Source organism: Lampetra fluviatilis, chromosome 5, assembly GCF_964198595.1.
Source record: "Lampetra fluviatilis chromosome 5, kcLamFluv1.1, whole genome shotgun sequence".
NCBI classification, from domain to species: domain Eukaryota; kingdom Metazoa; phylum Chordata; class Hyperoartia; order Petromyzontiformes; family Petromyzontidae; genus Lampetra; species Lampetra fluviatilis.
This window is the reverse complement of record NC_136279.1, coordinates 16,027,524-16,042,410: the sequence shown is the minus strand read 5'-3', so window position 1 is coordinate 16,042,410 and position 14,887 is coordinate 16,027,524. Positions and strand designations below refer to the sequence as shown.

Here is a 14,887-nt window from a genome sequence, read left to right as displayed (position 1 = left end):
CGTGGTCTCCCCCGCGACGGAGTCGTGCTCGGTTCGGCTCGTAGCGGGGAGAGAGATCGCAGAGGTCCCCGAGATCCTTGCAAGGGACTCGTCGCAACACGGAGACGTCAACTACAACAACGTCCAGAGAAGCGGCAGAGACACGGCGGTGAAGAGAGACCCCCACGGCGACTCGTGGAGACTCGGAGAAACTAACGGAGACGCGGGGAGCGGGGCGAGGGAGCGCGGGCCTGCTCGCTCCGCGCGGAGCCTGACGTCTTGCCTGAGCGGGCGGCCCGGCAGGGACACGCAGAGGCCCCCTTGTGCGCGGGGGCGGAGACTGCGGGGGAGGAGGTTAAAAGGAAAGGGGGTGAAGGGAGAGGTGGAGTAAGGAGGTGAATACGGGGGGAGGAGTAAGCCTCAAGAGGAGAGCGAGGCGGAGGAGGAGGAAAGAGGAAGTGCGAAAGACGAGAAAGAAGAAAGGTGAGAGAGCTGAAAGACAATAAATAGCGGTAGCCGTGAGAAGGACGAGGTGAAAGCGGAGGAAACGGAAAAAAGAAGTGAGGAGGTGAAGGAGGATTTAGGAGGCATAGGAAAGAGCAGGAGAAGGAGCAGGAGGAGGAAGAAGAGGAGTGACCATGGCGGCTAAGGACGGGGCGACGCAAGACAAACACAAGATCGTGGTGGTCGGCGGTGGCGGCGTGGGCAAGAGCGCGCTCACCATCCAGTTCATACAGGTGAGGGGCATGGCCAGGTACCCTCACGCCTGATGCGTGAGTCTCATCCTCGAGTCTCATCCTTCACGACGACATCCTGTCTCTTCATTCTCCCCATCACCCTGTAACATGCTGCTGTATACTCCTCGGCTCTCACGCCGCCGTTCGTCAATCTCACGAAAACTCGCTAGGACCTCTCACGAATTAGCCGCCTTGTGTGTTTTTTTACGTTTTAAGAGTTTTTAGTCGGTCGTGGTGCATAGGGGAGGGGGGTAGCCGAGGCGTGGTTGAGTGCGGTCAGGTTTTGTTCAGTGTGGCTGGGTGCACCTAGCCTGGCACGGGGCGTCGCGTTGACATGACCGCTATGTGCAGTAGTAGCGGGACTGGCGGAGAGTGCTTGTGTTGTGGTTGCGTGACGGATACCGAAGATTGTTTTGGTAGTAGAGGTGGTTGTATGATGTATATACATTCCTATGCTGTGTGTTCTGGGCTGTCCACACTTGAAGTTTTGTTTAGGATTTAAAAAACATAGTCACGTTCAGGAAGCCGTTATTCAACTTTTACGTTTACAATTACAACACTGCTATGCAGTTTAATACCACACTGCATCGAGGTTGCTCAAGCGCCTGATTTTTTTTTGTTTTACGAAAGACAAGCCCACAGCACGCAACCTCGGCTCTCGTCCACAAGATCGCAGCTGTTTGTTTTGAGTGGCGTCTTTAAGGCATGGAGAGTTAGCGGATTTGGAGGAAAGCGGATACTAGGGAAGTCGAGAGCCGGGGAGACACGTCTTCCTCGGCATCTGGGAGCTATACAGCCCTTCCTCCTCTTGCCCTTTCCAACCATCGCGTTTAAATCCACACACCTCTCTCTTGAAGATGTTTTGCTACTGTGGTCAGAGGTCGACATTCACAAAGTTGCGAGTTCAAAAGGCGGGCGGTGAGGGGAGGGGGGTCTCTTTCTCGTCATCATCATCATCACCTATCCAGGGTTGCAACTACTTTGTAAGAGGTCAACAGTGTTCTTATCTATGGACAGACCTGCCCTTGCCATGTGAATGTGGAATTTCCTCAATCAGCGTAGGGTTGCAATTAGTGAACATCGCTCAAGCGAGGAGACATTTTAATTGTTGAATCAATAAAAAAAGATGTGTTATGTTGTAATGGTTATGCGGTGGGTGGGGGGTTCGTGCCTTGCATTGCACTACGAATCTCTGAGTACCTGAGTTTGATTCCTGGCCAGTGACATCAGTGGCGAGTAGCATCCGAACCAATCGTGGTCCCCTCTTCATTAATCCCCACTGACCTGGTATCTATCTTTTCTTGTCTACCATGCAGCCCATGCAGATTATACACACGTAAAAATGCACAAAAACCTAACACTTTTTGAATCAAAATACAGTATTACCGAATCTCAACGAATCAAATAGCGAGATGTGCAAGGTCGTTACGAGCCGAGTGTGCATCACGACTCAATGCTAAGCAGTGACCCGTTTCCGACCCAGCAGATACTTTTAAAATAAAAGGACGTTGCTCTTTGCGTTGCACCTGAAGCTGAACGCTTCACCATACCCCACATTCCTTGCTCTAATCTCAGCCCAGAACCATAACACTCGAGTCAATGCTTGTTGCCGATTCACGAACCCTGACCTACATCTCTAATTTCAGTCTTACCTTGGTCAATGTTCATTTTTTAATTAAATAAAATCTATAATGCATACAACTGATTTCATTCCCCCATTGCCTCGTTTTAAGTCCTCTTGGATGCTTTTCCTTGGCTGTCAGGATTGGAAAATGCTGGCTGCTTGGGGTGGCTTTCATCCAGCAGTGGATTGACCACGGCTGCTGATGATTGATTCTTTAGTGTCTTATTTTTTCACTTTCCTTTTTCCCACTAACCTGGGGGTCTGGATTATTTGTATTCTCTCTCCACTCAATCTTGTTCTGAGCCATCACCTCTATTCCACAGTTTTTCATATCCTGGCTCGTCACAACCACTTATTTCTCGAGGTGTGCGTCTCGGTCTGTGCCTTGCGGCTTTCGTGTTCAACACTCTATACCGTGTAACTTGGAAAAACAACAGTAGTAATAGGAAGAGGATTAATACAGTAACCTTTATTTTGTCAAGTGAAAGCCTGTATCGACAATGTCACTTGCAAAGGAGACTTTGAATACATTTGAAGGGCAATCGGGGATGAAGAACAAGTGTTATATTTTAAAACGAGAGATGCAAATGTTGCGGGAATTCTACTTTCCCATGGCCGAATCCAGTCTCTCCATTAGGATGACCAGTGTTTTGGTCCAAACCAAAGAGTATCACGTTGTCGACCCCAGAAGGACGAGGATAGAGTGGGTTACTCCCATGCCCACTGACCCAGGATTTGAATTCACAACTTCCTGACTGCGGAGTCGAGCGCTCCAAAACACACGCTAAACGGGGGGGTGGGGGGGGCTTTACACGGGAGACCTGTAAACTCATGGACGCTCAGTTCGGCCGTACCTTTTACACTCCGCCCTGTTTGTTAACGTGACTCATTCACAGCAGGAGAGGCTTGAAGCAGGCACGTCTCCTGGGAGCTGTGATCCGAGATGTTACCAATGCCTATTAACCTCCATTAACCCAGATTATACGCAAAAGGACGTTCCTATTGATTTTGAGATTTACCGAGTCAACGCCCCGCTATGTGCGAGCTGCTTGAGTGGGTCCCTTTCTTCTGTCTTGACGCGCTGGGCGATCATCGTTATTACCGGAGTAGATTCTTTACCAACCGTAAAAGTGCGTCGTACATTTGCTGAGCTTCTGACGTTGACAGTGGTGTGCGCGCACACAAGTACAAATGACTCGCCACCTCTGTCATTACTAATTAATGTGGAATGATTCCTGCTGCCCACCAACAATGAGAATTGTAAAGATTCGCGGTTCCGGTTGGATGCAAGCGTCTCTTTGTCTTGCTTGGGACTGCCTCTTTGTTATTTTTTTTCATTTGTGCCATCTCGTTTGTTCTTTTATCCTAAATATAACTTTACGAAGTACATTTGCATATGTTATGATTGATCATATGTTGTCCAGATGCTTCATTGCATGTATCACGAGATTAAGATTATAATAATGAAATTGTAACATGTCTGCTTACAACAGCAACATTGAAAGTATATGTTATGTTTATAAAATCGATTCCTCTGCAGAATCAATCTTTTTTTATCAATGTTTTTTTGTGATATGAAAAAAAAATCTCAAATCATGACAGTTAATCATGGTAATTCATAAAATCATAGATGAAATTTATTTACAAATCTATTACATATTTCTAGGCTGATATTTTGGAAATGGCTATTCTTCAGAGCAGAGTGAGAGCTCAAAGATTGAGTAATAATAATGTAGTTCCCTCTCAAAGAGATTGACTGAATTATAATTGGAGATGACACTTTATGAATTGTGTTGATTCACTCAGGTATACAAACCATACATTATTACAGATGCATACTTATTGAATGGGTACGTAATAAACCATTTTTACGGCAACTGTCTACAAATTACTCAGGTCTACGGCACCGCATCTCCTTCTGTAAGTCGGTTCATGTCTCTGCCCCTCTCAATCTGCTCTCAAGAAGGGGTGTGGCTCCAGACGTCAGCCTACCACTGTGCAAATATTTAAAGTCCTTTCCACCAGTCCACTGCTGGATGATGCTTTATCTGTCGTGGAGGTTTTTGATAATTTCACCGTGCTGATCATTGTGGATTGGTGAAAGGAAGAAGACTCAGAACCAGATTTCAGATATCACTATCCACTGGTGTTAGCCGTGACCAAGAAATAGAACTGAGATCATTTAGTTCATGGTGCTGTGCACTAACCAATGCTCCACCCACTGCTCCACCCAGGTCAATTCACTGAATCTACGGTCCAATGTATTCGATCTTTACAAGCCTCGTTATACGGTAGCGTTAGTCACAGGAGGCGGTGCCATGTGATTAACAACTCCACCGCTTCGGACGCTGTCGTTTGGCGCTCGACCTCTGTGTCGGAGCTGGCGCTGGCCGGCACTGGGGTGTGAGGTCCCATGGGACGCGCAGCGAGATGATGCACGCGATGCTGGCCGCGGCGCTGTCGATCGGAGGGGGCGGCCGAACGGACACGTGCACTGCGGCATGCGTGCATTTATCCCCGCAGGCCTCCGCATACCTCTGCTTTTTATTGTTATTATAACTTGTGCTTTATTTCTCTCTTCTCTATCCCAAGTACATTCCAGTTGTGTTGTTGGTGTCATGTTGCCATGAGACAGTAGAGAATGGTGCCCAGATGATGCTTCTCCATTATTTCTCATTGAAACCGTTGCATTAAAACACTCTGCGAAATGGAATTGGTCAAACATCCCATGGTAAGAACCTCAATCGTTATTTTACGTGGCAATATCGCCCTCAATAAAGAAGGCATCAGTGCATATTACAGCATAACGGGAACGGTAGAGGGGCATAGAGCAACAGGAATAAAAAAAAACTGTTATGCCCTCAGCAGCTAACACTGACTGATTTGTTGTTATCTTTAATATAACTAATATAACTGCCCTCTGACACGACTAATAACGTGTTAGAACACTGAGCTGGCACAGCTGAGGACCTGGGTTCAAATCCACGTTTCAGCAACCCATGATTTAACAGGATTCTCAAGAGTAGAGCGTTGATGGTCTGAACCAATTCAGCAATAACTGCACAAAACACTTAATTACATTCAGTGTTTTGCTTAATTTGGGAACTGGGAATGTTATTGCAAGGGCATGTAATGATTCCCCCCCCTTCCCCCCCGATTCAGTGAATTGTCACGATTAAATATTTCTGGTTTTATTAACATGAAACAAACATTCTTTGGAGGATGTAAAAAAGTCTTTGCTTGCATGGATAAATATGCCTATTTAAGGTATCTTGGAAGTAGTAATCATCTCATTACCTGATGCTGAAAGCACAGCTGAAACCTAACCGGGGACAAAAAGCAACAAAGGGAAATGATGTAGGGGAATATATTTTACGTTGTATATCGCACAAATTAATTAACGTTGCCGGACTGTTGTGGCGTGATGCTGTAACAAATTTTCAGCCAGCAACAGCAACATTCAAATCCCGCAAAGCATGCCAAGACCTTTCAAAGTATTATATAAACACAGCAATGAAACTTTTTATTTTTAATAGAAACAGCCGAAACATTCTCTCGCACAGTAACACTGCCTGGAAAGAGGTGGCGGAACCTTTTCCTAGAGGCCGGGCCTGGCTGGCAATGTTGCCAGAGCACCTCAACTCGACAGTTGGAAGTTTGCAAAGTTCAAATCCTGGCTATGGGTCATTTCAATCGTTCGCCCGGGAATAATAAATTCAATACCACTTAACTATTTATTAACTTTTTTTTATTATACCAGGTAAGGTCCACTGAGCTCTATATAGCTCTTTTTCAGAAGCGGCCTGGCCACAAATGATAGCTCAAGGAAGTGGTTTATCATGTGGAAATTTATTGCAGCCAAATACTCTAAATGCATGTTTCTAAATGTGCAGGGAAAAATCGCAACACCCAGAGAAAAATCCACACGACCTCAGGGAGAACATGCAAACTCGAAATATAAAGACATCAGGGTCGGGCACGAACCCACGACCTCCTGTATACCTGGCGAGGTAGTTAACATCTCACAACGTTGGCGCCCTTTGTGGAATGTCCACAGCTGTAGTCTTACAGAGCGACTGATGTCTAAATAAGAGACCCAACAGACCTGGGGTCAAGTACAATTGTACAATTGTACAATTTTACTTGACCTTGTGATTGCAATTTACACAAGTACGTGTACTTGTGTAAATTTAAATCACAATGTCATTGTAAATTCGGCAGTGTTTTTGTAAATGTTATAATTGACCGCAGGTCTTAGGTGGACAGATGCTCGGACATCCCCACCTCTCTGCCCACATTCTCATGGCAACCGAGCCCACTCCAACCGGCCCGGCTGATCCAATACCACGGAGTCGCTGACCCTGGTGTCGACTCTCAGTTATTGACCCACGGTGCATGCCGAAGAGCTGGACCGTCTCCATTACCAGCCATGACATCACAGGGTCAGCGTCAAAGTGAGACCTGCTTGTGTGCCATGATGTCACTCACTTAGTTTAGCTTCTCGGCTGTGTTCGTGTTAACATCATTGTCATCACCATCACCAGCTGTGATCTATCCACAGCTGAATGGATCGAACATTGAATGAAAGACCGATAGGAACAAAAGTGATGTGTTGCAGTTGTGCTGAACAAGTTAAAATATGTTGATGGAGGTGGTGGTGGTGTAGGATGATGAATTCAAACGAGGAATTCTAGCGATGTGTTTGCACAAGGCCTGAGGTAGGAGTGGCCTCTGTTTTCCCAGAGTTGGGGACGGCAATGATAATTATCCGCCTGCTTGAGATAAAGGCATGTTTGTGGTTTTGTGATTAAAACCCAGATCATTTGTTTTAGCCACAGCTCAAGAAGTTTATGAATTAATTAAAAATGAAGGAACTTTAAAGTGTATTTAAAATATAGTTTTAATGGCATAAAGAGCAAGTCTGTTTGTGTAAACTCAATGTATTTATAAAAATGATTATTCATTATTAATATATACTGTACACATGACTGCAGTCATTCGTTCATAACTGAACAAATGAAGTAAATACTTATAATGTTCTAACAGGCCTTAAAAGTTGACATTTTCCATGAATATAACGAAATGTACGCTTCATCAACATCATGGCTGATGACGAGAATGAGTACCACTCTGTGGGAAGACAATGGAATCTGCCATAGTGGCGTGCAATTTACAGCACTGACTCAGAGCCAATCATAGAAGATGAGTGTCACTGAATTGTTTTATTGAGCAGGGGGAAGCACTTTGATGCGATTTCCATTTCGGGGAAATATATTCCGAGTCTGTGACAAATCAAAGTGTAGTAATGTTATGATCAGGTATTCTATGGGTCTTTCGGTAAAGCCACGTATAATAGAAAACTAATAAAAATATCACGATGTTTCTATCGCAACACAAGCAAGTCTTGGGGGCTTTAGAGGCCAATTGCCAAATAACAGTAAGCTGGTCGTAGGTCTTGCATTATGATTAGCTGGTTGTCACCCACCCCCTGCAAATGGCATGGTAAGAGTGGCCTTTGGCCCCAAGGTGCGATTGGTGCCGAGGTGGGTCAGCACTGGGGGGGGGGCGGTTCCTTGCAGCTCATTTCCTCGACTTCGCCGGTAGGGTTGCGCAGTGGGAACGCTCATGCCTCTCAGCAAAAGGGGGCAAAGGTTCGATTCCTAATGCAGACGCCTTTCTGTGAGGAGTTTGGATGTTCTCCCATGTTCTCTCCATTGGTTTCATCAGGGTTTTCCGGTTTCCTTCCAAAGCTAAAAAAAAACCCTCATACAATGCAACTGGTATTGGGAAAATTTCCCAATTCTGAAATATGCAAATTATGAAATTATCACGACAGCAACATCGCCCCCTTCTGCAAAAGAACTTGGCAGGACCCTCCTGACTCTGTGCTGAGACTCGGCGAGGCTTTCCAGTGTAAAAAAGTGACGCAAATTCATCGGTACATGGCTGCAGGATGTGGTGAAACTTAACGGCAGTTGCCATCTGTTGTGTGGCCCAAGCTGCCTTTACCTGGCCCGTGCTTTATCTAACTGCAAAGTAAATTTTCCACAACTCTCACTTGTAAAAAAAAAGCAAATATGCACACCCACGCAGTGACCCACACACAGTGTGGTGTATTGAATAAGCACGTAATACTTCACGTGCCTCCATCTGCCGCGATTCAACGCATTTTCACTATTCAATTACGGTAATCGATGAATTTCAAGTCTTATTTGGATTGTCTTTCACCTCTGGACTGTCTCGTTTGTATTGTTTTTTTAGTTAGCATGCTTATTTGTACTGCCCCTTCTGTTCTTGCTCGTTCGTTTCATTATCTTAAAAGTTTGCAAATAATATTAAAACTTATATAATATATTTTCATACGCACAATTCGGTGTTTGTATTGTGAGTGCGAAGAATCAATGTTAGTGGATGAATCGTTATCTTCTAATTGAAGGTAAATACCCTGCTAGAGTCACTCGATCTCGCAATTTGTATTGGAGTGCTCACGTTCTCGGTGATGGCTGTTGATGGCGTTGTCCCAAATACATTGTTGTAACCTCGTATAGCAAACCGTCTCATCGCATCCTGGCATATCAGCAGTCCAAAAAATCAACAGCTCCTATCTTTTTATTCCTACATAGTAGAGCTATTCAAGGTGTTTAGATTCATCGATTTAACGTCGATTATCTTGCACACAATACATAAATGCGTTGACGTGTATGTATGTTGAACTTCTTTTGCACCGCACGTCAACAACCGTGCTAATCAGAGGCGTGAGAAAGGGGAATGTTTTAATTTATTTATATTCTTTGGGTCTTTCGGTCATGTCACGTAGTAGTAGATAGGTTCAAAGAAAATCACCGAAAATCACCGAAAGACCCAAAGAATATGATGAATTCCTGCAGTCACGAAAGCTTTGAGTCGAGATGTATTCATATTGTATGTAATGGGGGTGTCACGCTTGCAGCTATTACTGGCTGCTACGTTCACCAATGTTTAAAAAAAAAATCTGGTCGCTGTTGCTGTGACTCATAGCTTGTCTCGCTTCACTGGTACTCGTACCATGATGACGTTTAACAACGTGCGCTTTGATGAACTTGACAGGCACCTTGTCAACGTGACTGCTGTATTGAGTGGGTCTTTCTGGCATTGTGCAAAATGATCGTTAGGCTTTTGACACAACATTTAGCCATGGACCACACTCTGTGTAAAAAATGCACAACTTTTTTTCTTCCTCGTGTTCCCCCAATGATCAATCGACATAACTTAACTCGGGACATAACTATCCACTAGTCTAATCCTTAAAATCAACCTTTATGCTCACAGTACAGTCATACCTCGATATGGGAATATTCGATATATGAAGTTTCGGTATACCAAACTTCGGGTTTATTATCATTATAATAATCTAAAAAATTTAGTAAAATAAAAAAATAAGTACGCTGGAATGTATGTAACAAAAACATCAGTCTATTGTACTATAGGAAATAAGAGTGAAAGTATAATAAGATCTGTGTCTTAAGCGTTGCGCATCGCGATAGGTCATAGAATGTTTGTTTACATTCGTTTCGGTCAATCAGTGCACAGCAACGCGCACGGTGTTATGGAGCTACGTGGTGTTTGGAGGGTAATGCAACGTTATGACTGCACCGACGGCTACACTGAGTGAAGATATTTGACAGTACACAATGCTTCTTTTATACATGTAAGTTTAACATTTTAATCCTGTACACTATACACTTTTTTACGTAAATTGTCCTTGTTTACAATATGAATGCTAATGTATGAAGCGTTTATAGTATTAAATTTCGATTTAAAGCTTTCGTGACTGCAGGGATTCATTTTCTTGGTTCTTTCGGTAAAGTCACGTAGAAGGGAGGTAATAAAATAATAAAAATAAAACATAATAAAATAATCTTCACGACGTTTCGGCCACAACGCAAGCAGCCGTCCTCAGGTGAAGACCAGGTCTTCTACGTGACTTTACCGAAAGAACCAAGAAGACGTTTATAGTATGATATGGTAAGTTACGAAGGTTATGAATGCATCCTTCACAGTAGTCATGTTAGAAGTTATTCAATAAACAAAGTTTTGATATACGACTGAAGCTCCTGGAACGCATCTACTTAGTATATATATTGAGTTATTACTGTACACGCATTAAAGTGTGCGCGTAAAGAATGCCTTATTTATGGCTTGAGAAAATTCGGTAGAAACAATATTCTAACGTTACATTTAGGCTAATGACGATACAAATGAGATGGAACAGGAAACCATACAACAAACAAATCTATTATTGCATTGGACCATGACCCTCGCATCGTGACTGAAACTCTAAAAAAACGTCAAGATTCTTGCAAAAACATTTATTTGCTGTAATGTCGTTAACGCTGTTTGCTGAAATACCACCCCGGGCTTGTAAGTGGCATTACATTCCTTTCTGCTCTCCTCTTTAACCTGGTGGAGGGGGGGGAGTTGCTTGGTGTGCAATGTTTATGCACCGTGGCCACCAGCTCCAGCTGATCTCAGACCCGGCAATGCTCACCCCTCAGCCAAACATGGAACCTCAGTGGCCCGGGGTTCAATAGCAATGACTCTTAATAAAAAAATGAAAACGCATTGTACAACAATAAACAAACGGCGTTGTGAATAACCGCATCCGTTGTGAATAACCGGTGTGCAATGTGAGGAATCCAGCCGCGTTCTTTTTTTATCTCTCCCGATGTATCGCGGCACGTGCTACGCCGGCACAAGATGAATCGCTGCATCGTTTAAAACGTCTACGCGTCAGCGCGCTACAATGTGGAGTTACGCTTCGGCCAAATGTCACTGCATCTCAAGGCACCCTTTGCTTGCGTCGTAATGGGAGCTCAGGATAGAGGTTTCTACGGGCTATGAGGTAGGTGAGTAATGATTCACTCCCCGTCTCTGCACACCTCCCCACGTTATTATATAAATTGTCACAATTCAGGATTGTGATTTGGTTCTAGATTGGATTCCTTTTCTTTGGTTTATTTCAGTTTCTTTTGCATTTTTTCTGTACAACGTGGTTTGTTCTCTTCGCCTCTGTTTAATATTAGCAAGTCATTTAATAGATTCAATGTCACAGCCCTTGTAGGAAGCGACAACGCACCGTGGGAAAAGAGATCGTCGTAAGTAGATTGAGGCGAGGAGCACCATTGTAAGGCGATACTTAACGGGGAAGAGTTACCAACAGCGTGGACAACATATGAAAAGGAGCAACACCAAGGCCTTGGTGAAGTATAGAGTGTAAGGAGGGTACTAGAGGGAGATGAGAGGGGGTGGATAGTAGCGTGTGTGGAGTAGAGTGAGATGAGAGGGGGAGAAGTAGATTAGAGCAAGTATATTTCGGATCTTGAAGAAGATTTGGGTGATCTTGTAGTTGTGTTCAGATCCGTTTGGCAGCCGGTTGGGGGATCAGATGATCAGGGGTGATGCAGTCTTGTTTGCAAGTACAAGTGAGGAGTTTTTTTTTACTTTCAGAATCCTTCACTTGTAGCTGGGTTTACACATGAACAACCTTGCCGTTGTTCTTGAGCTCGTTACCGTGTTAATGGAGAAGGGGCGCAGGCTCGGATGGGAAGCAGTTGTTGCCACGCACGTGGGATTTCCGCCTGGATTTGTGTCGGAGCAGGACCTTCCCTGTTGGAGGTGCAGGGGTGGGCGTTGCGCGTTGGGCGTGTTGTGTTGCATTGGGCGGGTGGGATGTGTTAGGGATGCTCGTTTGGGGATGGTGGGAGTTTGGGTGCCTGCTGTGGGCTGCCCAAAGCAAATAAAAGTTCAGGAGTTGGCGGCGGTGGTGTTGAACTCGAACAAGTCGAGGCAATCTCCGTCTTTAAACGAGCAACGGTGCGTCAATCCTCTTCATTGGTGGACCTGAGCCAGTGATGGAAATAGGAAATTCAATATTTTCATGGCTTTGGTGAGGATGGCCACTGACTGCTGGCTTCCAGCATAATGCGGTGCTCGTTTCATTAGCCTCTTAACACAACCACTGTTGAATGTCCCAACAAATTGGTACAACATTTGTCCAACCCTGGAGAGATGATGGGCTCGGCCGCTGCTTCCTCACAGAGATTTAAACTCCATACCTCTCACGTTTGTGAGTCAAGCAATTTAATTGCAGCGCCGCTGGACTGAGCAAATATTTTACTGTCACTGGCATCATCATCTCACCGCAGTGCAAAAACGTTGGCACCCACGTAGAAGTTAGAATCTGCCGGAATTCCAGCCCCATGCACTATGACAAAGGCCCATCACCCGGAACGTTACCTCACCACGCAGCCCGCAATCTCGGTTTGCATTTCTGACAAGGGCAGCCGAAGTATTTTCAGCCTGTGCCCAAAACAGTTGTTTCACAGCGAGCGAAAGGAGAGAGAGCTGAGCGAGCGGGGGCCCAGTGGGGTGGGTGAGCGGCTGGGAAAAGAATTTGCCGCGGCCTCCCTGCTCGTGCCTCCTCCTGCCCCCCCCCCACCCGCTTCGGTATGCACGGCATCCTACTCCCATGTGGGGGGCGGAAAAGGGCCCATTGCACAAGGGAGCCACAACGTCCTATTAATGATAGTACTTCTAATTTGTGCTGGGCTTATCCGGTGGCTCAAGTAATCGATTACTCGACAAATGATCAGTTCAATCACTTCACTAATTGGTGTGCACCGAAGGAGTTGGGAAGAAAACAAGTCTACCTCTGTTCCCATGTGTGCTGCTGGATGGGAGGTGATGATGGACGCATAGGGCTTGGTGACATCGCTCATCGGTAACACCATAATAAAAACTGTAATATTCATGAAAGCCTCGCTCTTCAAGGAGGGTCCTACATTGTGATGTTTGACCAATTCCTTGCACATTGGGAGATATCGGAGGACCTTGAGAAAACCAACTAACACAAGAATAACACTCAAACATCTATATGGGCAAGTCAGCCCAAGTACTATACTTGGCCCTCACCTTAACACCTCCTCTAGTTCTGCACTGGCCACTTTAAATAAGATATAAACAAGTATATTTGCCGCTTGCGCCATTTTCATAGTGCAAAGGCTACGGCGGCAGCGCAATAGTTAGCCTTTGAAGTTTTACAAAACATTTCCTGTCTTGAGTCTTATTGCAGAACAGGCCGAACTTTATTGACAAATAGCGGACAGTGAACGTGTACCGCCAGGGAGAGAGAGAGCAGGGTTAATTATCTTAAACCTTAGTCCAGGCTGTGCTTTACGAGTGCACGGAGCTGCTAAGGAGAGCGGAGTGGGCATGTGACGCGCTGGCGGTGGCTGTTCTGCTGGGATTTGGCACCTTGCGCCGATGGTTAGCTGTTATTTTCTTTACAATGAATCATTTTACGCATTCAGCCAGTCTCTTCCTTTTAAAAAAAATGTTACCTTTGGGTTTGTAGCACTTTCTTGTTGGACTTGTAATGCTTAATCTCGTCCAGGGTTATGTATGTGATGTGTAACTATTCAGAACCACGATTCAGCAGAATAACTTATTTGTTTTTTTCAACGGTTTTACTTAACTTGAAAGCTGTGTCATGGTCAAATCTTGTAATCAAAAGTTCGTCTATTTCCTGTTGTCCAATCAATTCCACATTTTGCACACGTACTCAGATCCGGTGACAATGCACGCCTGTATGAAAATCGGCATCAAAACTTCAATTAATTGCATCCTTTCAAGCAATTACAATTTTTGTATGGACGGCATATTAATTATATCTTTTTGTAGGTCAAAAACGCCGTGGTCCCTAAACTGTGGAATCGGCTCACGCAAAAAGCAGGCGCTCCATGTCTCGATTTCACACTTCCCGTTGTACAATCGAGTTATTTACTTTTTAGTGCACTTCAAAATAAAACCGTTGTTTTAAAAAAAAACTTTTTAAAGGAGTTTTTGTCCTTGTGATGCATAGTGAATCTTTAATGGCCGCCGTGATTTCGCGAACCAATCGCAATACAGTATATCAGCATCGTCAGCCATGATCTATCCCCTGGTAGATGAAGGCCTTCCCAAGCTGTCGGCATCTCCCAATAGCCAAATACAACACATGTATACGAATCGTACATTTTTTTCACACATGGTTCCATGCATGTATCATGAGCTGATTTATTTATTTAAATTAATGGATGTGTCCTTTATTTTTATTCTAGTTGTATGACTGTTATTGGCATATTCTTGGCATACAGTGCAGGATTTTTTTTGTTTTTATCTCTCCTGGGTGTCTGTATAGGCAGGTAATGAACAGAAAGAGACGAAAGATTTTGCCTTAAATCCCTCAAGGGTCTCTTACCCATTATCTGTTCGGCTAAGCGATTGAGCAAAGTAGTCCTCTGTTTTTTTTTTCTATAACTGCAATCGCAGTCTTAACTTCTTACTTAAATTAAAACCACAAAACTTACTGCACATGGGAACGTGGTGCATTGGTCACGTAGCTTGAAGCTGGGTATAAATCCAGATGGTGGTAATGATTCTTTAGAAGCAGAATTTGGAGTTTGGGTGTTGACTGCAACAGCTGGTGGGTCTGGCAGAAGGAAGGAAGTGATGGCCAAGTGTGGTGTTA

General features: G+C 44.5%; 1 protein-coding gene across 1 annotated transcript in view; it reads left to right on the top strand.

Moving 5' to 3' along the window:
* Window positions 1–14,887, top strand: part of RRAS2 (RAS related 2) — a 57,563-nt gene continuing 42,676 nt past the window's right edge. Inside the window, exon 1 of the mRNA XM_078856972.1 lies at window positions 1–716. Coding sequence (XP_078713098.1) covers window positions 618–716 — 99 coding nt within the window. The 5' untranslated portion in view covers window positions 1–617. The remainder of the gene's footprint in view (window positions 717–14,887) is intronic.